Genomic DNA, 25901 nt, shown 5'->3' with positions numbered 1-25901 from the left:
TTCATGAGTAAGTGCACAATAAGTATGAGTCAAAAAACTAATCAGTATACAGTAAGGTTATTTGATTTTTTGGTTGTTTTTTGTTTTTGTTTTTCAAGATGGAGTCTTGCTGTGCTGCCCAGGCTAAAGTGCAAAGGTGTGATATCAGATCACTGCAACTTCCGCCTCCTGGGTTCAAGCAATGCTCCTGTCTTAGCCTCCTGAGTATTTGGGACTATAGGTGTGTCCCACCACACCCAGCTAATTTTCTTATTTTTAATAGAAACAGGGTTTCACCATGTTGGACAGGCTGGTCTCGAACTCCTTACCTCAAGAGATCCACCTGCCTTGGCTTCCCAAAGTGCTGGGATTACAGGTGTGAGCCACCATGCCCAGTCTAGGTTTAAAAAAATTTTTTTTTTTTTTTATGAAGGCTGGGTGCAGTGGCTCATGCCTATAATCCCAGCACTTTGGGAGACCAAGGCGGGTGAATCAGTTGAGCTCAGGAGTTCGAGACTAGCCTGGGCAACACAGCGAGATAATGTCTCTACAAAAAATACCAAAAAAGGTAGCTGGGCGAGTTGGCACATACCTGTGTTCCTAGCTACTCAGGAGGCTGAGGTGTTTGGATCAGTTGAGCCTCGGAGGTCTGAGGCTGCAGTGAGCCGTAATCACAACACCACTGGACTCCAGCCTGGGTGACAGAGGGAAACCCTGTGTTTAAAAAAAAAAAAAAAAAAAAAAAAGAAAGAAAAGAAAAGGAACCAAATTTGAATTCTTCTGTGACCGTGGGAGCCTTATTAGAAGAGGAGTTAAGGAAGAATCATTGACCTGTACTTCCTGGCATCTCCGTCCCATATTAATACTCACTGCAGCTATCTACCCTTTAAAGTTTGAAAGCCTTCCAGAAAATTGCCAACTTCACAGACATCATGTTGATCAGATTTTTAATCCCAAAGCAGTAATTTCCAGTATAACCAATTGAAAAAATAAATGAGGCATATTAAACTCGTTGTGTTGGATTATATTGATCAGTGAGATGTTTTGATAGTACTTTTCAAGTTTCCATGTAGATATATTATGGAGCACAACGGCAGAAATTAGTTTCCTTGAATATAGGATTGGTAATGTTCTCTTTATTGGACAGCACGTAACATTAATACAAAGTGTTGCGGTCATCACTGCTAAGTGTTAATATGCTGTTATTAATATTATTATCCAATTATTTTCTTTGCAATATAGAAATACTTTTCATGGAATGTCTTTTCTATTACGGTTGGGCAAACAGCAAACTGAGAAATTCTGGAAGCAGCTTATTTGCTGTAGTGGAATTACTTTACCCATTTGGTGGTTTTTTGTTGTTGTGGTGTTGGTGGTCGTGACTATTTCTCTCTCCCTCTCACTTCTCTCTCTCCCTCTCCCCCCAACGCCGACCCCTTTTTCTCTGGTAAAGTGCTATTTGGGATGGATTAAAGCTAATAGAGTTAATTGAATGGTAGCTCTTGTTCACGATAATGTGGCTAATTCTGTGACCCCAGCTTGGTGTTGCTCCTCTGCTCAGGCACTAGTGGTTCTTAAAAGTAGGAAGTAAGCCCTGGTATGAGGGCTCATGCCTGTATTCCCAGCACTTTGGGAGGCCAGGGTGGGAGGATCACTTGGGTCTAGGAGTTTGAGACCAGCCTGGGCAACATAGTGAGAGCTACTTCTACTACAAAAAAAAAAAAAAAAAATTGGCCAAGCATGGTGGCACATAGCTGTAGTCCCAGCTGCTTGGGAGGCTGAGGCCAGAGGATTGCTTAATCCCAGGAGGTAGAGGCTGCAGTGAGCTGTGATTGCATCACTGCACTCCAGCCTGGGTTACAGAGTAAGACCCTGTCTCTTAAAAAAAATAGGAAGTAAGACAGTTTCTAATCCACTCCTAAAATTGGAGCTCTACAACTGTATTAGCAACCTGTTATTGCATAAGAAATTGTCCTAGACTGGGTGTGGTGGCTCATGACTATAATTCCAGCACTTTGGGAGGCTGAGGCAGAAGGGTTGCTTGAGCCCAGGAGCCCAAGACCAGCCTGGGCAACATAGTGAGATCTCATTTCTAAAGCAAACAAAACACACACACATTAGCGGACATGGTGGTGCCCCGGCAACATAGTGAGATCTCATTTCTACCAAAAACAAGCAAACAAAACACAAACACACACACACACACACACACACACACACACACACACACACACTTTGGCGGACATGGTAGTGAGATCTCATTTCTACCAAAAACAAACAAACAAAACACACACACACACACACACTCTCTCTCTCTCTCTCTCTCTCTCTCTCTCTCGCTCTCTCTGGCGGACATGGTGGTGCGTGCCTGTAGTCCCAACTACCTGGGAAGCTGAGGTGGAAGGATTGCTTGAGTGTGGGAAGTTGAAACTGCAGTGAGTTGTGATCGTGCCACTGCACACCAGCCTGAGTGACAGAGCAAGACAGAGCAAGACCCTGTCTCAAAAAAAAAAGGAAGAAATTATGCTAAAATTTAGTTTAAAACAGCTAACATTTATTATATCATATAGTTTCTGAGGGACAGGAATCTAGAAGTGGCTTAGCTGGGTAATTCTGGCTGTCTCTCATGAGATTGTAGTCCTCTAAAGGCTTGACTAGGCGGGGGATCCTCCTCTAAGCTCACCCCCTCGCTGTAGGCAGTAGGCTCCAGTTCCTCCCTTAGTGAACCTCTTCTTAAGGCTCCCGTGACCTGGCAGCTGGCTTCCCACAGCACAGCCAACGGGGAATCCACGCTGTCTTGTATAGTCTGATCTCAGAAGTGGCATTCCATCACTTCTGCCTTATTCTTTCGGTTACAGATGGCTTCTGGTCCATCGTGAAAGGGGATTACAAAGGAGTGAATATTAGGAGTAAGGGGAACATTGGGGACATTCATATACAGGTTACCCCCTGTACATACTCACCACCTTCCCCGGATTATATGATTGGCCTCAGGAAGCCTGTGTCAAAACCAGTTCCAGCATCATCACTCACTTTTGCAGTGTTAGACTTACTGCAAAGATCATGCCAACAGTTTATCTTGCTACCCAGTGTTAATTTTATTTCAGACCTCATTGCCTTTCTGTACCCACTGGCACTGTTCAAAATCACCATAATCCTCCCCCATATGTTTCATTAGCTTTGAGTCTAGTCTAGTGAATAGAGAGTTGCAGCCTCATTCCCTTCCTTCCCTGAAGACACTAGCTTCCTAGTAGGTGTGTATCAAGTATTCCAGCACTGTAGATCAGTAGTTTCTCCCTGTGTCACCGGCACCCAGCTACATATTCTTATGATCTAGACTATCCAATGCTTGCTGTATTCCAGTCCCAGTCCTTCCCATCTCCAGAGAAATGTGTCCTCCTATGCAGCTTTTGAATGATGAGGAACACTCCTAGGATTGCTTTTTTTTTTTTTTCAGGGTATGGAGGTTTAGTCCCTATTATGCTATGCACCGTGGTTTTTGTTGCCATTGGTAGCAGAAGTATTGGATATTTTAAATAAATGTCATTTTACAGCCAGAAAGATATTTTATGTTTAATTTCCAGCTTGCAATTTGTTCCCTTAATTTGAGGCAAATGTCTATTAATATCACTTGGAAATTTAGTATCTATCATGGCAGTATCTTATAGCTTTTTTTCTATGATACTTTGTAATTGGGAAATTCCCACTGTGATACATTGATAGTATGTAAAAAACTTAATAGATTACTTTTTACTCCAGATTCAAGGATTGTATTCTTATGATACATAGAACACGTGATAACATATAAAACATTTGAATAATGTGTCACTTAATGAAAGCCCTCTGGGTGTCTGAATTTTTTTATTTCTTTGGTCTAATGAACTTTGATCTTTTAAACAGAAGCTACTATTTGGTTGTGTTCTTTTCTAATTTCCAAGTATTCACTTAGGTGCAAATTCTTATGTTACTCATCTGTGATACAAGTAATTGCAACAAACTCTGCAATTTATTAGGTATTCCCCTGTCAGCTTGTACTGAACTAGGTTTTTCCCAAAACTCCTAGCATTTCTCACTAAATAGATATGTATCAAGTTGAATTTGACTGACAAGTTTTTATTTTTTATTAATTTATTTTTATTTATTTATTTATTTGATGCAGAGTCTTGCTCTGTCGCCCAGGCTGGAGTGCAATGGCACGATCTGGGCTCACTGCAACCTTTGCCTCCCAGCTTCAAGCAATTCTGTTGCCCCAGCCTCCAGGGTAGCTAGGACTACAGGGGGGTACCACCACACCTGGATAATTTTTGTATTTTTAATAGAGACACAGTTTCACCATGTTGGCCAGGCTGGTCTCAAACTCCTGACCTCAGGTGGTCTACCCACCTTGGCTTCCCAAAGTGCTGGGATTACAGGCATGAGCCACCATGCCCAGCCTACTTTATTTTTATTTTTATTCTTTTTTGAGACAGAGTTTCATTCTTGTCACCCAGGCTGGAGTGCAGTGGCATGATCTCGGCTTACCACAACCTCCACTTCCTGGGTTCAAGCAATTCTCCTGCCTCAGACTCCCGAATATCTGGGATTTCAGGTGCCCGCCACTACGCCTGGCTAATTTTTATATTTTTAGTAGATACGGGGTTGCACCATGTTAATCAGGCTGGTCTCAAACTCCTGACCTCAGGTGATCTGCCCACCTCTGCCTCCAAAAGTGCTGGGATTACAGGCATGAGCCACCACACCCAACTGCACAACTAGTTTTTAAATTTGAATCTCAAGTAATGTCGGGGCCAGGTACAGTAGCTCACACCTGTAATCCCAGCAGGGTGCAGTGGCTCATGCCTGTAATCCCAGCACTTTGGGAGGCCAAGGCAGGTGGATCACCTGAGGTTGGGAGTTCAAGACCAATCTAACCAACATGGTGAAATCCCATCTCTACTAAAATATAAAAAATTAGTTGGGAACGGTGGTGCATGCCTGTAATCCCAGCTACTTGGGAGGCTGAGGCAGGAGAACTGCTTGAACCCAGGAGGCAGGGGTTGCAGTGAGCCAAGAATGTGCCATTGCACTCCAGCCTGGGCAACAAGAGCAAAACTCTGTCTCTAAATAAATAAATAAGTAAAATAAAGTAATATTGGGATTTTCCAGTGCCCTGGAAATTGTGCTGCTTGGTTTACCGATCTTGTCTTATACTAGCTTCAAAGAGCTTATGAGTCTTTTTTCTCCACCTGGAAAGGTTAATTAAAACTCTGCTAGTGTAATAGTTCCACAGCTTGTCATAAAGAATATGTGGTATATTCTTGTGCTACCTGTGGATCTGAATTAAGTTTTATAGTTTGTTTTTAATATATGTCTGTCATCTGACAGGGTTATGATAGCTGGGGGAATAATATCTTTGGTTTTCCTCACCGTGGGTATGTATAACCTCAAATGTGATATTAATGTGGTTTTGCATTCAATTTCTGCCAAAGAAAAATAATGAATTGTGGAGTTGCTTGATCTGGTATTACCAAGCCCATTTATTTGCACGTGTAATCATTTATTCCCTAAAGCTAATCACATTTTACACACACTTTGTCAACTGTGCCCAGGAGCCTCCTCTGCCTAGTGAAACATAATTAATTTCCAACTGGCATAATGGGACACACAGCCTTCCAGTCTCCTCTAAATCTGCCTTATAAGGGTCATCCAAGAAAGACTCACCTTCCCACTCGGGTTTTCAGCAGTCACTAGGTCCATCTGTCAGAGGATATGACAGGGCAGATCCTGAGGGAAGAGTAACAGTTAAATGATTTTAATAAATGAATACTGCCAGGCTATAATTAGTATATGTCAAACCCTATTTATGAGATAGCTTCAAATACAGTATGCATTGCCTAACAACAGGGATACATTCTGAGAAATACATCATTGTGTGAACATCATAGAGTATGCTTAACAAACCTAAACAGTCTGTTGCTCTGAGGCTACAAACTTGTAGAGCATGTTACTGTACTGAATACTGTAGAGGGCAATTGCAACACAATGGTACATAATTGTGTATCTTAACATATACACCATCATCTGTGCAGTCTCAGTGATCAAAACATTGTTATGTGACACATGACTGTATTTGAAATACCTCCCTCTCTCTGCTGGAATGTGATAGAAGAATGTGCCATTTCCTCATTACGTTACCATGGTGGCATCAGTTTTAGTGTATTCAGTTAGGTGGCTCTGATTTAAAATACTGATTAACTTCTCTGCCTCCAAACTAAAAACAATGTGATATGTAGTCTTGGCCTCATGTTTATGTGGAAGTCTTCTCTGGTATGGTAAGGCCACAGATAGCAGGTATCCTCCCTAGATGATTTGGGGCTTGTTACTGCCTCCCAGCTTCGTGACAGCTAGAGGAGGAAAAGTGAGTATTTAAATTGTAGTGAAGGGATGGAATTGAGAATAACTAACTGGCTGGGTGTGGTGGTAATGCCAGCACTTTGGGAGGCCGAGGTGGGCAGATCACCTGAGGTCAGGAGTTCAAGACCAGCCTGGCCAACATGGCAAAACCCTGTCTCTACTAAAAATACAGAAAAAATTGGCCAGGCCTGGTGGCAGGCGCCTGTAATCCCAGATACTTGGGAGGCTGAGGCAAGAGAATTGCTTGAACCCAGGTGGCAGAGGTTTCAGTGAGCCGAGATTGCACCACTGCACTGTAGCCTGGGTGACAGAGGGAGACTCCATCTCAAAACCAAAAAAAAAAAAAAAGAGGGAAAATAACTAACTTAAGTTAATATCTTCAACCAGGCACAGTGGCTCACAACTGCAGTCCTAGCACTTTGAGAGGCTGAAACAGGAGGATTCCTTGAAGCCAGGAGTTTAAGAGCAACCTGGGCAGCAAAGGGAAACCCTGTCTCTATAAAAAATTTTAAAATTAGCTGAGTGCAGTGGCAAGTGCCATTAGTCCCTAGCTACTGAGGAGGCTGAGGTGGGAGGATCCCTTGAGCCCAGAAGTTTAATACTGCAGTGAGCTATGATGGTACCACTGCACTCCAGCCTGGGTGAGAGTGAGACCCTGTCTCTTAAATCAACAAAAAAGAATGTCTTCGTCTTCTGTGTTACATCTAGTTCTTCAAATCTGATACTCTTGAAAGTAGGAGCTCTCTGCTGCCTTTGAGAGCTGTGGGAGATTTTGGGAACAGCTCCTTTAATAGTTGCCACTGCCCCTGTTGTCTTATATTGGCCATTCACATTGATTCGTCAGCTGTTGCAAGTCTAATAGGATCCCAAGAAGAGATGATATTAAAAACAATTAAGGGGCCAGGCACGGTGGCTCACACCTGTAATCCCAGCACTTTGGGAGGCCAAGGTGGGCAGATCACCTTAGGTCAGGAGTTCAAGACCAGCCTGGCCAACATGGTAAAACCCCTTCTCTACAAAAATACAAAAATTATCTAGTTGTGGTGCACATCTGTAATCCCAGCTACTCGGGAGGCTGAGGGGAGAGAATCACTTGAACCCAAGAGATGGAGGTTGCAGTGAGCTGAGATCACACCATTGCACTCCAGCCTGGGTGAGAAAGTGAGAGTCCATCCCAGAAAAAATTTAAAAATTAAAAAAATAAAGATTTAAGAAAGTATAATTTCAAACATGAGAACATTCTGCTAACACCAGCAAGAGAAAGACCTGCAAGGCGGAAACGAAGTGTTACCTGACTTTCTTTTAGTAAAGGTTTAAGATTAGCAGTGAGAAAGCCATGTAGCCACAGGCTTTTCAAGTTGTTAGAGTCTCGTTCCCGGGAATGTGTATGAAGTGGAAAAGAACCTGTTTGGCACTGATACTTTCGATCACCTCCGTTCCCACAATCGCTGTCAGAAACATCGTCTCATCTGACCACCTCTCTGTGTCTTTTGCTTGGTCTACTTCAGCTGCCGCCTAACTACATGATTCATCTCATATCAATCACTCCTAACTAAGGGCCTTTGCACCGCGATTGACTTCCCTGCAGCTCCCTTCCTTCTCCTTCGTCTAGTTACTTTGTATCCCTCAGGGCTCACTTAAACCTCACTCATATCAGAAAAGCTTTTCCTGCTTCACCACCTCTCCACCCTAAATTAGATCACATTTTTGTTGCACATTTCCAAAGCACTCTGTACTTTTTTCTCAGATCACCTAATTACATAGTCATCTCATTGTTAAATACATGTCTCTCTGCAAACACTCCATGAGAACTTGTAAGAGAGAGTGTTGGGCTTGCCATTATTTCCTTAGTGCCTGGCATAGACTTAGCAAAAACCAGATTTTCAGGAAATAGTGTTGAGTTAGAAAATATCAGATGTGACCGAAAGCCTAGCAAATGTACACGTACATGTTGATGCCCACTCTCAATCCAGCTCTCTGTGGCACCTTATGGCCTAGTATATTAGGCACATTCTGGGGTATCAGCCCCACTTTCAACAATTCCATCGTCTCCAGGATTTTGCGCACTCCACTTCCCAAACATACGTGAGAACTCCTAAAAGTCACATTTGTAAATTTGAAATTTGAGCTAGAGATAGACCAGTATACGTAAGCATGAAACATTCCTCATTAGCTGTTTTAAAAATGAAAAGATTCCACAAAATGAGAATTATCATTTATGTCTCATAAGTTGCTTTTTAAAAAACTTTAAGAAAACCTTAATTAACTTGGTGACCAGAAAAAACAAAACAACAACAACAACAAAACACTTAGTGCTGCAGGATTTAACACACAACCTGACTTAACGCTTTCTCTGTGGTACTCTAAGAAACTTGCCAGGTGCAGTGGCTCATGCGTTTAATCCCAACACTTTGGGAGGCCAAGGTAGGAGGATTGCTTCAGCCCAGGAGGTCGAGACCAGCCTGGGCAACATAGTGAGAGACCCTGTCTTTACAGAAAAAAAATTGGGGTGGTGCAGAGTCTCACTCTGTTGTCCAGGCTGGAGTGCAGTAGCTCGATCTTGGCTCACTACAACCTCTGCCTCCTGGGTTCAAGCAATTCTTGTGCCTCAGCCTTCTGAGTGGTGGGGATTACAGGTGCCCACGACCATGCCTTGCTAATTTTTTTATTTTTAGTAGTGTTGGGGTTTCACCATGTTGGCCATGCTTATCTTGAACTCCTGACCTCATGTGATCAGCCTGCCTCAACTTCCAAACATACTGGGATTATAGGCACAAGTCACTGTGCCCAGGCTAAAAAATGTTTTTAACCAGCTGGGTATGGTGGCAAATGCCTATAGTCCCAGCTACCCTGGAGGCTGAGGCAGGAAGATCACTTGAGCCCAGGAGGTCAAGGCTGCAGTGAGCCATGATAGCACCACTGGACTCCACCCTGGATGACAGCATGAGACCCTGTCTCAAAAAAAACCAAGCCAAACCAAACAAACAAACAGATCTTAACTGTCCAGCAAGGGACAGCTAAACCTGTAATTAACCAATAACAGCACTATAAAAGAAACCTTGTAAATTCTCTTCCTGGCTATTTTTTACAATTGTTATTATAAAAGGACTTAATGGTTTTCCTGTTCTTATGAGAAAAAATATTTTCTTTTTGTTCCTTATGAAAAGAGAATGATAGTGATACAGTATGGCCCATTAGGTACTTTGCCATTCACCTGCGTGTGTTGGGACTGTTCTCACTTTGTGTATTAAGGCTTCCTTAAGCTATATGTTTTCTGAGCCTCAGTCTCCCAATCTTTCTTGAATTTTTCCTAATGCTTGTCAGTCAACTTAATCTGAATTCTAATTTCTATACATTATGTTCCAGTCTCTATCTCTCCCTTTTCTGTTCTAAAAAATGGGCACTTTCCAATGTAATTATTAGTGTACTAAAGAATATTAACTTGGCCAGGTGCAGTGGTTCACACCTGCAATCCCAGCACTTTGGGAGGCTGAGGCGGGTGGATCACTTGAGGTCAGAAGTTTGAGATCAGCCTGGCCAACATTGTAAAACCGCGTCTCTACTAAAAATACAAAAATTAGCTGGGTGTGGTGGTGGGCACTTGTAATCCCAGCTACTCAGGAGGCTGAGGCAGGAGAATCACTTGAACCCAGGAGGCAGAGGTTACAGTGAGCCAAGACTCCAGCCTGGGCGACAGAGCAAGACTTTGTCTCAAACAGAGAAAAAAGAATATATATATATATGTGTATATATATATATATATATATATATATATATATACACACACACACACACACACACAATTAAAGGTTTATATATATATATATATATTATACATACATATACACTTTTTCCATGGTACCCAGTGAGAATGAGCTTATCACTTATACAATGGCTTTTTGAATGGTCAGAATTAAAATGGATGATAAGATTAAGCCAATCAAAGAAGGGATGGGTCATCATAAAAAACGAGATCAACTGGGATTTGAGCTCTAGAGACCGAAGAATAATGTGTTATTAATTTTACAGATAGTGTCTTCAAAATGCAGGTTTTTAGTATAGGCAGAAATTTATGAATGCGCGACTTAATAATTTAGCTCAGTTCATCCAGGTAAAAGCAGATATAACCTTAATTGTTTTATCATTCTAATATAATAGACCTCTGTTTCTCTCAGTTAAACTCTTCAGCTTTTGTGGAGCACAGCAAGACTTTTCATGATGGATTCCTTGAATATGGCCATTCTTCTAACTGTGGCACAATTGATTTTTTTCATATCTTTTTTTTTAACTTCTGCCTGTACACCAACAACTTTTTCATATATTGCATCTGTGAAATTGTTCCTATTGAAAACTTCAAGTAGTAACTATTTTTAACAATATTGCCTCCTGGTTATAAACTAGCAGTTTAACATATAATTGCCTGCCTAGGTTTTATCTTTTTTATTTTTTTTAGGTATATATATATACTTATAGTCTCTAATCATGGGCTTGTTAAATCATTCGTAGAAACAGTAATATAGAATTTTGTCATGACTATAATCATGCCAATAACATACATCTATATAGAGTAATTTTAAAACCCTCTAGCCTGTGTTGTGATCTTGTTGTTGTCCTATTATTTCTTCAAATCCCAGGTGCCTCTAGGCAGTAGCTATTATGCCTACTTCAAAGGTTATATGAGACTCAAATGAGAGAGTGCATCGGAAACATTTTGTACATTATTATCCCTCAACCTATTAATTTGTGCCCTATACATTGTAACTTCAAGCCTTATAGTTTATCCCTACTGCTCCGGTTTCTGTAAACTTTTGCAGAAGTCTGATTTTTATAGGGAAAGAGAGTTTATAATTCAACTTTCCATGCTCTAAGCATAGTTCCACTCTTGCCCATCTCTTTTATTTCTCTTCTTATAAACATGCAAAATGTGCATGTGAAGAGGAGAGGATTAAGAGAATTTCTTACTTGTGGTTTTTCTTTCCTTTCTCAATCTTATTTTTTATTGTCTTTGTAGAAGACAGAACAGAAGCAAATGTGACCACAAACTTATTATTTGTAGCCTTTGTTCACTATTTATATTATTACTATTATTATTAATAGGAGCCAACATTTACTGAGCTCTTAGTATGTGCCAGGCATTCTACTACCATATTTCATTGAATATAAAACACAAACATTGGATTGCTACACCATTATTTTATTAATCAATAAGAAAGAAAAAAATGCCATTGAGCAAATCCGTGACAAAAATGCTTTACACTAAAAATGTTTAGTTAATATCTATTAAAATACCCCATTAGGGCTGAACATGGTGATTCACACCTGTAATCCCCCCACTTTGGGAGGCTGAGGCAAGTGGATCACTTGAGGTGGGGAGTTCGAGACCAGCCTAGCCAAAATGGTGAAACCCCATCTCTACTAAAAACAAAAATTAGCCAGGCATGGTGGCAGACACCTGTAATCCCAGCTACTCAGGAGGCTGAGGCAGGAGAACCACTGGAACCTGGAAGGTGGAGGTTGCAGTGAGCTGAGATTGTGCCACCGCATTCCAGCCTCCTGGGCAACAGAGTGAATGATACTCCATCTCAGAAAAAAAAAAAAAAAAAAGAAAGAAAAGAAACTCCATTTGGCTTAGATTTTTATTTTATGGCATTCTTGTACATACATATAAACAAAACAAATAAATTAGTCTAAAATTTCTTCATACTCAGGATCCAACCCTTCTGAATTTTTTTTGACTCTGAATCATGCAAGTCTGTGTTTTTCCATACAATATTGTTCTCCAAGCCATCAGGAACATTGGTGTTGCAGCATTTCTGAAAAGAACAATCCATTGTTAGCTGAGATTTTCTTCCACATCACCGACACTCATTCTGCAAGCTCTGATATACTTGTATAGTCAGGGAGAACAGCGCCAACTGCTCCTTGGCCAATAGCAATTTTAAGAAGCATAGTGATTTCAGAGATATTAAAATGTAAAAAAAAAAAATAAAAGGAAATGCATCTTAGGAAAGATGAATTAGAACTACAATTATTCCTTGATTCTTATCTCCTAAAATTGGGGCTTTTATATGGTTTCATATCTATTATCTAACTTAACCCTCACAGTCATCTCAAAAGAGAGGTACTGCTTTTTTTTTTTTTTTTTTTTTTTTGAGACGGAGTTTCGCTCTCGTTAGCCAGGCTGGAGTGCAATGGCGCGATCTCAGCTCACCGCAACCTCCGCCTCCTGGGTTCAGGCAGTTCTCCTGCCTCAGCCTCCTGAGTAGCTGGGATTACAGGCACGCGCCACCATGCCCAGCTAATTTTTTGTATTTTTAGTAGAGACGGGGTTTCACCATGTTGACCAGGATGGTCTCGATCTCTTGACCTCGTGATCCACCCGCCTCGGCCTCCCAAAGTGCTGGGACTACAGGCGTGAGCCACCACGCCCTGCCGAGAGGTACTGCTTTTTTACCAACTTTATAGATGAGGGAACCGAGGTTTAGAAAGGTTAAAAATTGCCCAGAAGTACACAGTTGGTATGTGACCAAGATAAAAAACCAAACCCAAGTCTGCCTAACTACAAATCTTATATTCTTGCCACTGTACTAGCTTCATTTATATTCCCCAAATAATGAACAACTTTGATATGGATGCAAGAAGAATCCTTTCCAGAGAGCCAAAGCAGGGAATAGATAGTGCTGTAAAAAGTATTTCCCAGAAGCTACCAAGCTGGAATTTTAGTGAGTGAAGACTAAATGAAAGGATCCTACAGATACCATCAGCTGAGTATGGATCCTTCAATTCACATTTCTAATTTAGATAAGTGGATCTGTGTTTTCATCAATAGTCTTATTTTCATAATGTGCTAAAGTGTGACTGTAATGATTTTCAGACATCTACCCGGATTTGAAGTTTATGAAAATTGAAGATAAGGTATTATTTTCTAAAATTAAGTGACAGAAGAAGGGGAACCTTACTGATAAGACTTTTTGGTTTTCACTTGAATGAATAAATGTACCTGCCATTTTTACCTAATTTGTCCTTCCAGTATAGTTTCTGGAAGAAACTATGGTTTCTTAGACTCTGGGGTACAAATTGTTTTGGCCTACGAAGTCTGACGTTGCCTATCCTGCCAGCATGCTTCTTGACTTACTTGCCTGCTTTTTTGTTTCTTTTAGTCTTTTAGATATGAGCTGAATATTATTGAGAACTTTATATATAACTGGACTCAGGCAAAGGAGCAAATGGAGCTTCATAGCAGAGCCCACAGCTAATCATATCCTTGAAAGTTCAGGTGCAGCTTTAGGATTTTCTCCTCTGGGAATAATTATCAATTCTAATGAAGTATCACAATCTCTCCATAGGTATTTAAGAGTATACACTGGAAAGTGTGTCATGTGCGCCCATTAGATGATTAATACAGAATGGGTAGGTGACTTTCTAAACGAGGCAGAGATTTAACCAGTCAATCATAATTATTTATTGAGCACATGCAGTGTGGCCCAGCTCTGTGTATAACACAGACACAGTAAACAATTCAAGGCTGCTGGGCTTGGTGGCTCACGCCTGTAATCCCAGCACTTTGGGAGGCCAAGGCGGGCGGATGACCTGAGCTCAGGAGTTTGAAACCAGCCTGGCCAACATGGCAAAACCCCATCTCTATTAAAAATACAAAAATTAGCCAGGCATGGAGCACATACCTGTAATCCCAGCTACTGGGGAGGCTGAGGCAGGAGAATCTCTTGAACCTGGGAGGTAGAGGTTGCAGTGAGCCGAGATTGTGACATTGCACTCCAGCCTAGGCGACAGAACAAGACCCTGTCTCAAAACAAACAAACAAAAAAAACACACACAAGGCAGAGACTCTCACATAGATAGAAATATATGATGTGAGAAAGAGAAAACTATTTTCAAAAAATAAAGGACAGGCCAGGTGCGGGTGCAGTGGCTCATGCCTGTAATCCTAGCACTTTGGGAGGCTGAGGCAGGCGGCTCACCTGAGGTTAAGAGTTTGAGGCCAGCCTGCCAACATGATGAAAACCCATCTCTACCAAAAATATAAAAATTAAATGGGTGTAATGGCTCATGCCTATAGTCCCATCTACTTGGGAGGCTGGGATGGGAGAATCGCTTGAACCCAGGTGGCGGAGTCTGCAGTGAGTTGAGATCACGCCACCTCACTGGGTGACAGAGCAAGACTTCATATAAAAAAAATAAAATAAAGGACAATATAATGCAAAGCATACTCTTCTGTTAGGTCTAGACCTTACCTACTGTAATAGTGCTGAAGAATCAAGAAAGTTTACTATGTTTTAGAAAAGTCAGTAAGTAGGGTGTTTGTACAAGTAGATGAAGAGGAACAACATGCCACACAAGGAAAATGACATAAAGACAAGCCTAAATGCTTAGCATAAACAAGTCTTCTTTTACAACCAAGTCTTGTCCAAACTGATGAAAGGTTTCCTTTGGAATATATGTCTAAAATAGATTGGATTCTCCTTACTGTAGAAGGTCTTATGTTTATATTTTATTGCTATGAAAATTGGCCAGACGTGTTGCTCACGCCTGTAATCCCAGCACTTTGGGAGGCTGAGGCAGGCGGATCACCTAAGGTCAGGAGTTCAAGACCAGCCTGTCCAACATGGTAAAACCCCACCTCTACTAAAAAATACAAAAATTAGCCAGGCATGGTGGCATGCTCCTGTAGTCACAGCTAGTTGGAATGCTGAGACATAAGAATTACTTGAGCCCGGGAGGAGGAGGCTGCAGTGAGCCAAGATCACACCAGTACACTCCAGCCTGGGCAACAGAGCAAGAATCTGTCTCAAAAAAATAAATTAATTAATTAAAAATAAATGAATGAAGATATTGACTTGGTTTTTAATTTCTTTTTCTTTTTTTCTTTTTTTGTGAGACAGGATCTCACTCTGGCCCAGGCTGGAGTGCAGTGGCACGATCATAGCTCGCTGAAGTCTCGAACTCCTGGACTCAAGTGATCCTCTCACCCCTGCTTCTCAAGTAGCTGGGACTATAGGCATATGCTACCATGACCAGCTAATTTTTAATTTTTTGGAGAGTCAGTGTCTCACTATGTTGCCCAGGCTGTTCTAGAACTCCTGGCCTCAAGCAGTACTCCTACCCTCCCTCCAGAAGTGCTGGGACCACAGGCGTGAGCTACCATGCCTGGCCTTTTATTTATTCAGTTACTCACAATAATGAGGAGATAATCAACTATGGATCACTAAGCCCAAAGTAAATCCTGTATCTTAATTATTATTATTACTTCCTAACAGCTTTTCACATTGGTTACTGCTTTCCACAATTTGCCACATCTTTAGGAAAAATCAGCATATCAAGTCTGGTATAGGGGTCTTTAGGTGTTGAGTATATGAACAAGCTAAATCTCCAGCTCTCTTAGGAATGCTGAAAGCTGTCAGCAATGCTAGGACAAAAGGAGTGTGGGAATGTATTATGTTAATATTTCATATAGGCAGTAGATCCCAGTGTGCTCTTCAATGGAGTTACAGGAAAGCAAACTGACTCAGGTGAGAGAAAATAGCAGGTTGCTTTCCTACTGCAATTAGTCCTTGGTTCTCATCTCCTAAAATTGGAGCTGTTACATTTTGTTCTAACAGACAATCTGTTTCCAAAACTCTTACGATCTCATATGAAAAGAAGAATGTCCTTGAACTCTGAATAATGTTGGGCTTCTTAAATCTCAGAGAAGTATGTAACACAAGACTAGGGTTTTTTCAAGTTATTGAAAGCAGAAATTGGATATAATGAGATCTTCTGCTTGCTGAAGAGTTATCCTAAAGGAAAAATAGCTTGAAATTTTTAGCAATTTCATATGGAAACATTAACCTCCTAGATTAGTTGGAATATTAAACAGCAGTTATATTGTTTAGGAATACAAACTTTTGTTTTAAACTATTGAAAATAATAAGGTACTAAAAAAGGGAGGCAGGGCATGGGCTTTAACTGTGGTGCCGATGCTTCCTGTCTCAGGTTAAGTCGGAGGCTCATGGTGTTTGGTTTATTATTGTTTCATAACTTGTCTGTTACATGTGTTATTATGTATTTGTCAGATACTTCACAATACAATTTTAAAGAGCCCATAATTTATATTTCAAAATTTTGTTTCTAGGGATCAATTCCTAAAATAATGATGAAAAATTAAGTTCAGAAAAAGTTTATCAGAGCAGTATTTATCATAGACAAAGATTAAAACAGCCTAGATGTCTAGTACCATTTTTTAAAATCTTGTCTTTTTCAAGAAGGGATTTCAGGAAGCCATAAAAAGTACAGTCAGTGAGACAAAAGCAAAAACTTGCTGACAAGTTGAAGAGGAAAGTAAAAGAAAGCCTAACTTTCTTTTAAGAAAGGTTAGGTAAGGTTAGTATGAAAAGTGTGTCACAACGTCTCCTATTGTAGAAGTGGCCCACAAACTTGACTGTAAGCTTTCCAGTAACCAGGGTAACAAGGAAAACATGATTCACGTTGCCTTTAAAATAAGAACATATCAACTGTTCTGATACTGAGACCAGAGAGAAATTTCTCTCTACATTAACTGTGTGGGAATGTTATTTCACTTTTCTCTGTCTATAAAATAGAATAATACTAGTACCTGTTAAATAGCACTGTGAGAATTATCAAAGATAAGTTCCTAGGACAGCACCTGGCAAGCATAAGCACTCAGATATGTTACTGATTAGCCAAAATGAATGGCATTCTCAAACTATCCTTGTAGAAATCGGTATCATGAAAGTAGATATTGAGAGATAAACACAGAGATATTCCTTGCCTTAGATAGGAAACCCTCCCAACAATAGGACAGAAGTGTTGTGAATTTTCTGGTGTTTTGTCTGTGTTTATTCAATACATATTTATTGAGTTCTTTCTTTATGCCAGGCTTTCTGTTCGATAATTACTGCAAAGGTACAGGTTATTAAGTTGGTGTTCTGCCTCAAGCAACTCTAAGTAGTTTTAATCTTGAAGTCATTCTAATGTGTTCAATAATAAATAAAATTAATTGCTACATTTATTGAATTTGTTTTCCTTTTTTTTGACGCAGGGTTTCACTCTGTCACCCAGGCTAGAGTGCAGTGGCATGATCTTGACTCACTGCAACCTCTGCTTCCCAGGTTCAAGTGATTCTCTTGCCTCAGCCTCCCGAGCAGCTGGGATTACAGGCACCCACCACCACACCCAGCTAATTTTAGTATTTTCAGTAGAGACAGAGTTTTGCCATGTTGGCCAGGATGGTCTCGAACTCCTGACCTCAAGTGATCCTCCCACCTCGGCCTCCCAAAGTGCTGGGATTACAGGTGTGAGCTATCATGCCGGGCCCATTTATTGAATGTTAACTGGGCATCAATCCCTGTACTAATTTATTTACATATTATCCCATTTAATCCTAACAACAACATTTTGAGGTCACGAATATTATCTCCCATTTTTTGGTGAGAAGATTTTGAAGCCTCGGAATAGGTAAGGCATTTCCTTGAAGCCACAGCCAGCAAGTATGGGTTCATGCCAGAATTGTGAATTCCTGATTGTGAAGTCCATATTCTTTCACCTCAATGTATTACCTTCTGTGGAATGAAACCAGAACGTATCAAACCCTGAAACCTTTTGTTCCAAATCTAAAATATTTTTCCCTGACACCTTCAGTCAAATATTTCCTGATTGCCATTATCTTGTAATAAATTCCTGCATCAGTCTTATTATCTTAGTAGTTTTGGCTGTCAGGCTGGAGGGTTAACCTTTTCCTGGTCTGACTGTTCTGATTGGTACTCGTCATTTAGTCAGTTGATTTGACCACCAACCTGAAATTTTTTCTTAAAAACCATTTTAAAATGGAAGGAGGCCAGGTGTGGTGGCTCACGTCTGTAATCCCAGCACTTTGGGAGGCTGAGGCAGGTGGATCACCTGACATCAGGAGTTTGAAACCAGCCTGGCCAACTTGATGAAACTCCATCTCTACTAAAAATACAAAAAATTAGCCAGGCATGGTGGCTGACGCCTGTAATCCCAGCCACTTGGGAGGCTGAAGCAGGAGAATTGCTTGAACCTGGGAGGCAGAGGATGCAGAAGCCATCATGCCATTGCACTCCAGCCTGGGCAACAAGAGCGAAACTCCATCTCAAAAATAGGATAGGACAGGACAAGACAGGAATGTTTGGATTGGAAGTAGAAAGCTCTAGCAGTTGAGTTTGGTAATCTAAAATCTTATGGACCAAGACTCTAATGAGTTGTTTTGGCCCTTGCTGAGGGCACTAAACTGTGTTGCCTCTGTTCCAAATTGTGAACCTTCTTCCTCAGTTTGCCAGCTAGTCAAAAGACAACCTTACTAGTGTTTGCAGTAAAGATGCCTCTTCAAAGATCAAGAAAATTCAGGCTCCCTTCAGTCTGACCTAGGGCTCTTTGGTGTCCCTTGTCAATTGCAGTAACAGATTTCAATTCAAACTATGAAATGTGTATGTCATGCTCACTGGGTAGGTTTACAGTGGAGAACTTTGCCTGTAATCATTTTTCCTTTAGATAGGCATAACACAGTTATTCTGAGACTCCTGATAGTAACGTCAGTGGCATGGTTAGGACCTCAAAAGCCACATACTATTAGATTCAAAAACACAGATGTGTTCAGCTTAGCAGCTTGAGATCACTATGCAATCTTGCATTGCACAGTTCAGATACTAGAAAAAGCCTATCAAGAAATTTATCATTCTTTTAAAAAAATTTGTTTAATAGCGATGGGGTCTATGATGCCGAAGCTGGTCTTGAACTCCTGGGCTCAAGCGATCCACCCATGTCAGCCTCCCTAAGTGCTAGAATTATAGGCATGAGCCACTGCACCTAGCCCCCGAAATTTATCATTCTGAAAACTTGTATGGGGAGAGGATTTATTCTAGGGGATGGACAGAGTCTCTTGAAAGATAATTGTATGAAAGCGAAGAACATTAAAGTTTACATTTGTTGGATACATTAACCTCAAAAGTCTTCAAAAAATGAAGACCCACTTGCAGATACGGATTTCTTTTTCCTTTTACTATGTTTCTAACCTTACTTTTGGTCTTTGTTCATAATACATGTTTTCTTCCTTTCCTGGCTTCCCATCCTTAAGTCATTTCATCTAGATACATGCAGACCATCTGTTCTTCCAAAACAACGAGGGACAGGGGTGGGAACAAGAGGCGCAGTGTGAACTGAAAGCCAGGAAAAACCTTGCAGTTTGTTGGCTGCCCGTGACCTACCCTGCAGCCCCCTGGGGAACAACAGGGAAACAACAGCTTGTATCCATTTGAGAAAGTGGCATTGGCTGCCGAAGGGGAAATGAGAGGCTGTTAAGCTCTCTTCCTAGACAGGGAAAAACAATGCAGATGGTGGGTGGTGTGCTGGAATGCACACATGCTGTGCCTCAGGATCAAACACGTGGAGATTTAAAATTCATTGAAGTAGAACATCAGAGGTTCCAACATTAGTGGAAAATAGGTTGGATAAAATAAAATATAAGCCAATAATTTGAAGTGCTTCCAAATATGCAATTAGAACTTTTCTACATTATGATAATTTTGTAATAGCCTATGTCTTTCCTCAAAAGATCCACCCATGACCTTGGGGATTGATTACATGCATATGGCACCCCAGGAGTGCACCCACAGGATTGTCCCAGCTTAAGATACCAGTTGAGTATCCGTTATCTAAAATGCTTGGGACCAGCAGTGTTTCAGATTTTTGGATTATTTCAGATTTTGGAACATTTGTGTTACACTTACTGGTTGAGCACCACTAATCCAAAAATCCAAAATTCTGGCCAGGTGCTGTAGCACCTATAATCCCAGCACTTTGTGAGGCCCAAGGCTGGCAGATAGCTTGAGCTCAAGAGTTCAAGAACATCCCAGGCAACATAGGGAGACCCCGTCTCTACAAAAAAATGCAAAAATTAGCCAGGCATGGTGGTACAAGCCTATAGTCCCAGCTACTCATGAGGCTAAGGCAGGAAGATCGCTTGAGCACAGGAGATCAAGGCTTCAGTGAGCTGTAATTGTGCCACTGTCATCCAGCCTGAGTGACAGTGCGAGACCCTGTTTAAAAAAAAAAAAAAAAAATCCAGAATGCTCCAATGAGTATTTCCCTTTTGTATGATCTTTGAGCATCATGTTGTTGCTCAAAAAGTTTTGGATTGCCGGGCACAGGGGAGCATGCCTGTAGTCCCAGCTACTTGGGAGGCTGAGGTGGGAGGATCGCTTGAGCCCAGGAGTTCTGGGCTGTAGTGTACTAAGCCGATTGGGTGTCCACACTAAATTTGGCATCAATATGGTGACCTCCCGGGAGCAGGGGACCACCAGGTTGCCTAAGGAATGGTGAACCAACCCAGGTCAGAAACGGAGCAGGTCAAAACTCCCGTGCTGATCAGTAGTGGGATTGCGCTTGTGAATAGCCACTGAACTCCAGCCTGGGCAACATAGTGAGACCCAATCTCTAAAAAAAAAAAAAAAAAAAAGTTTTGGATTTTTGGGCCAGGTGCAGTGGTTCACGCCTATAATCCCAGCACTTTGGAAGGCCAAGACAGAGGGATCACCTGAGGTCAGGAGTTCAAGACCAGCCTGGCCAACATATAGTGAAACTCCATCTCTACTAAAAATACAGAAATTATCTGGGCATGGTGATCCATGCCTGTAGTCCCAGCTACTTGGGGAGCTGATGCAGGAGAATTGCTTGAACCTAGGAGGCAGAGGTTGTAGAGAGCCAAGATCATGCCACTGCACTCCAGTCTGGGTGACGGAGGGAGACTCTGTCCCTCAGCAACAACAGAAAAAAAGTTTTGGATTTTGAAGCATTTCAGATTTGGGGTTTTAGGATTAGCGATGCTTAACCCTGCATACACTTGACCCCTACAGCCACATAATGTCTAGCTGTTGCCCTTGAAAATTCAACCCTAATGAAGGTCCTTGAGATACTACCTTCAAAGTTCCCTAGCCTTAGCATAGTAGATCTTTAGTTAATAAAGTTTGAACAAATAGGAGATTAGTTCAAGTCTGTTTCCATTAGCAGTTTTGTGTGTAAAGAAAAACAGCTCTCGGGCCGGGTGTAGTGGCTCACGCCTGTAATCCAAGCACTTTGGAGGCCAAGGCGGGTGGATCACCTGAGGTCGGGAGTTCAAGACCAGCCTGACCAACATGGTGAAACCCTGTCTTTAAAAAAAGAAAAATAGCTCTCCATGGCTCCCTCCAGCCATGTTTAAGACCTTAGAAATAAGGCAGTCCTACCTCAGAAGAGCCTAAAAACCTAAAAGTAGAGGTGCTACCCAAAATCAAATTACAGAGCTGAAGCAGTAAGCTTTGAAGTGGCCATACTACATGGACAAGCAGAAGTTGATGATTTTTAAGCCCTTTCAGACTCCAGTCACTTAAAAATAATCATAATAGAGCCCATTACCAAAAGACAAGTCTGAGTTTTCAAAGAACATTAGTAAAAAATATTAATCTGAGCATTGGAACTGTTGCTTGGGCATCTGGAAATTACACTGGAAATTGACCTTGCTATCTGAAACAACAGAGGCGAGGGCTTGTGCCTCTGTGGAGAACAGATAGTAAAGGCATTTTGTAAGCTTTGAGCAAGCTGCAGCTGCTGCCAGTGTTACAAACAAGAACGTTTTCAACCATGAATCCATCTGGTGAGATAAACCTGAAAATTCATCTAATTCCAACATGTGGGATTGCCCCACAGCTGTGAAATCTTCCCGATAAGGACAGAATGAACACTCTTAAATCACTGAAGTCTGGCATGGAGAGCAGGGAGCACAGCCTTCTTTCATATGCCTTGAAGAAGCCCATAGATGCACTTTTACCCAAGTATCAGATTTCACTGAAAATCTGATTTAAACATTGCAAAAAGTATGCCTATTTAGAAATTTTTGTCAGTCCTCCACTTTGTTTCAGGATGGAAAATTGAGCCATAAATCAAACTTAACTTGAACCCTGAAAACTTCTGGTATTGTCAAAAATTAATCAGCTCTGTAGAATGATGGTGTGACAAACATGAAATATTAAGTGACGTTGAAAAAGAGGCTTTCACTTAATATTGTTGATGTTCATTTCTTTGGACATAGTTTTGCTTCTCATTTAAATGTGACTAAGCCCCATGGCTGTATAAGTTTATTCAAAACAACACAGTGCTGTTCTACAGAGAGCAGATGTACTATTGCTGAGAAGTAAGAAATGGTGTGGTGTTGAGAGATAGTCTTTGGACCCAAATAGGGCTGAGTTCAAATCCCAGCTCTGTCACATGTAGCTGCATGTTACCTCAGTTTTCTCATCTGCAGAGTGGAGCTAATAATAGCAGCTTCATAGGCTGTTATACTGATTAAACAAGGCCAGGCCCAGTGGCTCACACCTATAATCCCAGGACTTTAGGAGGCCAAGGCAGACAGATTGCTTGAGTCCAGAAGTTTGAGACCAGCCTGGCAACGTAGTGAGACCCCCATCTCTATTTTTTAGAAAAAATAATTTTAAAAAAGAACATATGAGTGAGGCACATGGCCCATAGTACATGCTCAGTAAATGGTCGCTGTTAAGCCAGGCATGGTGGCTCATGCCTGTAATCCCAGCACTTTGGAAGGCCGAGGCCAGTGGATCACCTGAGGTCAGGAGTTCAAGACCAGCCGGGCCAACATGGAGGAACCCCGTCTCTCCTAAAATTACAAAAATTAGTGAAACGTGGTATGCGCCTGTAATCTCAGCTACTCAGGAGGCTGAGACAGGCGAATCGCTTGAACCTGGGAGGCAGAGGTTGCAGTGAGCCAAGATGATGCCATTGCACTCCAGCCTGGGTGATGAGTGAAACTCTGTCTTAAAAAAGGAAAAAAAATGGTCACTGTTATAGGTTGGTACAAAAGTAATTGTATTAAAATACAGTTCTATGTCTTGCTCACTGACACAGTCTCACCACTGAGGAAACAAATGTAGGTGTCTATCAACTTACCGAGCTAGCTGAAGAAATGAGAACTGAAAGAGAATTCACTCTTAACTTTCTTATTTCGTGTCTTATATGTAAGTCCTACCTCTATCGATGTCCTAACATTTTATTGCTATTTTGGGGAAAACTTGAAAATATATTACTCTTCTTTAAAATTATACTCTCAAACCTTTATGAATTTTTTAGAAATAAATATTATTATCTTTAAAGCAAAATTAGGAATGCTTCTGTTTTCAAGATAATCAGGATATCAGGACATTGCTAAGTCTGGGTCTGTTTAGTAAATGTTATCAATCTGTTCCATTAACCATAAACATCCAGAGGCTAGGAATACCTAACTTAACTGGAAATGCAGCCCAGCAAGTCTCAGCCTCATTTTTCCTAGCTCTCACTCAAAATGACGTTGCTCTGGTTTGACTGTCTCTGACAATAGTAAGTGGCAGATCTGGGATAAGAACCTAGATCTTCTGTTTCTTCGTTTTTCCATATCTTACTGAGAAATGTAGCTCAAAAATACAGTCCCAGTCATCAGCTATTTTCTGTCATCAAACACAGCTGATCATTTCCTGTTCCCTGTCAAAATACTTTCCGTTGACCCCAGGAACACTCTTTCTGTTTCCCTCGCAGTTTGAACGCCATGACCCTGTGGATGGGAGAATTACTGAGAGGCAGTTTGGTGGCATGCTACTTGCCTACAGTGGGGTGCAGTCCAAGAAGCTGACCGCCATGCAGAGGCAGCTCAAAAAGCACTTCAAAGAAGGAAAGGTAGGTAGCTTTGGCTGGAGGAAGAAAAGAAACCATGGGAATGTATGGTTATTATGTAATATAAAGGTACTAACATAATGATGAGAATGTTTCATGAATCAACAATTACACCTAATTCATTTCTGGTACCTGAGGTCCAAAGGGAGAAAAGAAATAGGCAACAGGTGAGGAAGAGGAGAGCATCCAGAATCACCCCAGGTTTTTTGTTCAGGAAACGGTAGCACAAACTGAGATTGAGAATTTTGAAGGAGAGACTGGTTTATATGGTAAAATAAAGAGTTCAGTCGTGGACATCTTAAATTTAAGATGCCTGTGGACTAAAGTAGAGATGGTCGGCAGGCAGCTGCATATTCACATTACCTCAGAGGTCTGAGATAGATTTGGGAATCGTCAACACATATCAGAATTACAACCATAAAAACAATTGCCCAAGGAGGATGTTTTGCAGAAAAGAAATGTGGGCCAAGGACAAAATCCAATGGGACACAAACATTTAAGCAGCTCAGGAAGCAAATCTAGAAGAAATGGTTAGAGAATATTCTAGTGGCTCATGCCGGTAATCCCAGCACTTTGGGAGGCCAAGGCGGGTGCATCACTTGAGGTCAGAAGTTCAAGACCAGCCTGGCCAACATGGTGAAACTCCATCTCTACTAAAAATACAAAAATTAGCAGGGCATGGTGGCATGCACCTGTAATTCCAGCTACTCGGAGGCTGAGGCATAAGAATCACTTGAAACCCGGAGGCAGAGATTACAGTGAGCAGAGATCACACCACTGCACTGCAGCCTGGGCAACAGAGACTCCATCACAAAACAAAACAAAACAAAACAGAGAATACCTAAAGAGAGTAGTGAAATCAAAGCCAAGGAAGTAGAGGGTTCAAGAACTGAGGGATCTAAGGTGTCACATATAAAAGAGGATCCTGTAAGCTAAAGGTGGTAATATCCATTGGTTTTGGTGAAATGGCAGTAATTGGTGACCTTTGAGAAGGGTGTTTCATTAGAGTGGTCTAGTTGGAAAGCTTATTTGATTAAAAGTACAGAAGCAGAGAAAGGAGAGAGGTGAAAGAGGAGGCGTTGGAAAGTGGGAAATCACATAGGCAAATTCCGAGGCAGTGTATTAGCCTACTTGGCTGCTGTAACAAAATGCCACAGACTGGGGTGGCTTTAACAAGAGAAATTTATTTTCTCATACTCCTAGAGGCCGCAAGCCTGTGATCAAGGTGCCAGCTGATTTGGTTTCTGATAAGAGCTCTCTTCTGGACTTGCAGGTAGCTGACTTTTCAACAGGCTTTCCTCAGTGTGTGTGCATGCAGAGAGAGAGAAATTTCTTTGGTGTTTCTTCTTATAAGAACACTAACCCTCGCAGATTGGGGCCCCATCCTTGTGACCTCATTTAGTCTTGTTATTTCCTCTAAGGACCCATCTCCAAATACAACCACATTGGGCACACTGGGGGTTAGGAAGGGCTTCAACATATGAATGGGGTGAGGAGTGAAGGGGAGTCACAAACATTCAGTTCATAACAGGCAGGAAAAACAAACCTGGCATGTGTGAAGAACTGAAAGGGGACTAGTTTGGATAGAGGGTACTGAGCAAAAGGGAGAATGGCCTGAACTGAGCTGAGAGAGGGATACGAGGACCAGAACATGTAGGACTTCATAGGGATGGAAGGAGTCTGGAGTTGACGCAAAGTGCAATGGGACACCATTAAAGAATTGTGAGTAAAAAAAAAAAAAAAAAAAAAAAGAATTGTGAGTAGTGAAATGACATGGTTGTATCTACATTTAAAGAGACAACCCT

General features: G+C 41.3%; 1 protein-coding gene across 7 annotated transcripts in view; it reads left to right on the top strand.

The window, feature by feature from the left end:
• The window catches only part of MICU1 (mitochondrial calcium uptake 1), a 236443-nt gene that overhangs the window by 163509 nt on the left and 47033 nt on the right, over window positions 1-25901 (top strand). For all 7 annotated transcript variants that reach the window (XM_032256311.1, XM_032256308.1, XM_032256312.1 and 4 more), the window contains one exon: window positions 23962-24099. In XM_032256311.1, coding sequence (XP_032112202.1) covers window positions 23962-24099 — 138 coding nt within the window. The remainder of the gene's footprint in view (window positions 1-23961; window positions 24100-25901) is intronic.

This window comes from Sapajus apella, unplaced genomic scaffold, assembly GCF_009761245.1.
Source record: "Sapajus apella isolate SASKATOON/1434 unplaced genomic scaffold, GSC_monkey_1.0 scaffold94, whole genome shotgun sequence".
Lineage (NCBI taxonomy): Eukaryota > Metazoa > Chordata > Mammalia > Primates > Cebidae > Sapajus > Sapajus apella.
This window is presented reverse-complemented; position numbering and strand designations above follow the sequence as displayed.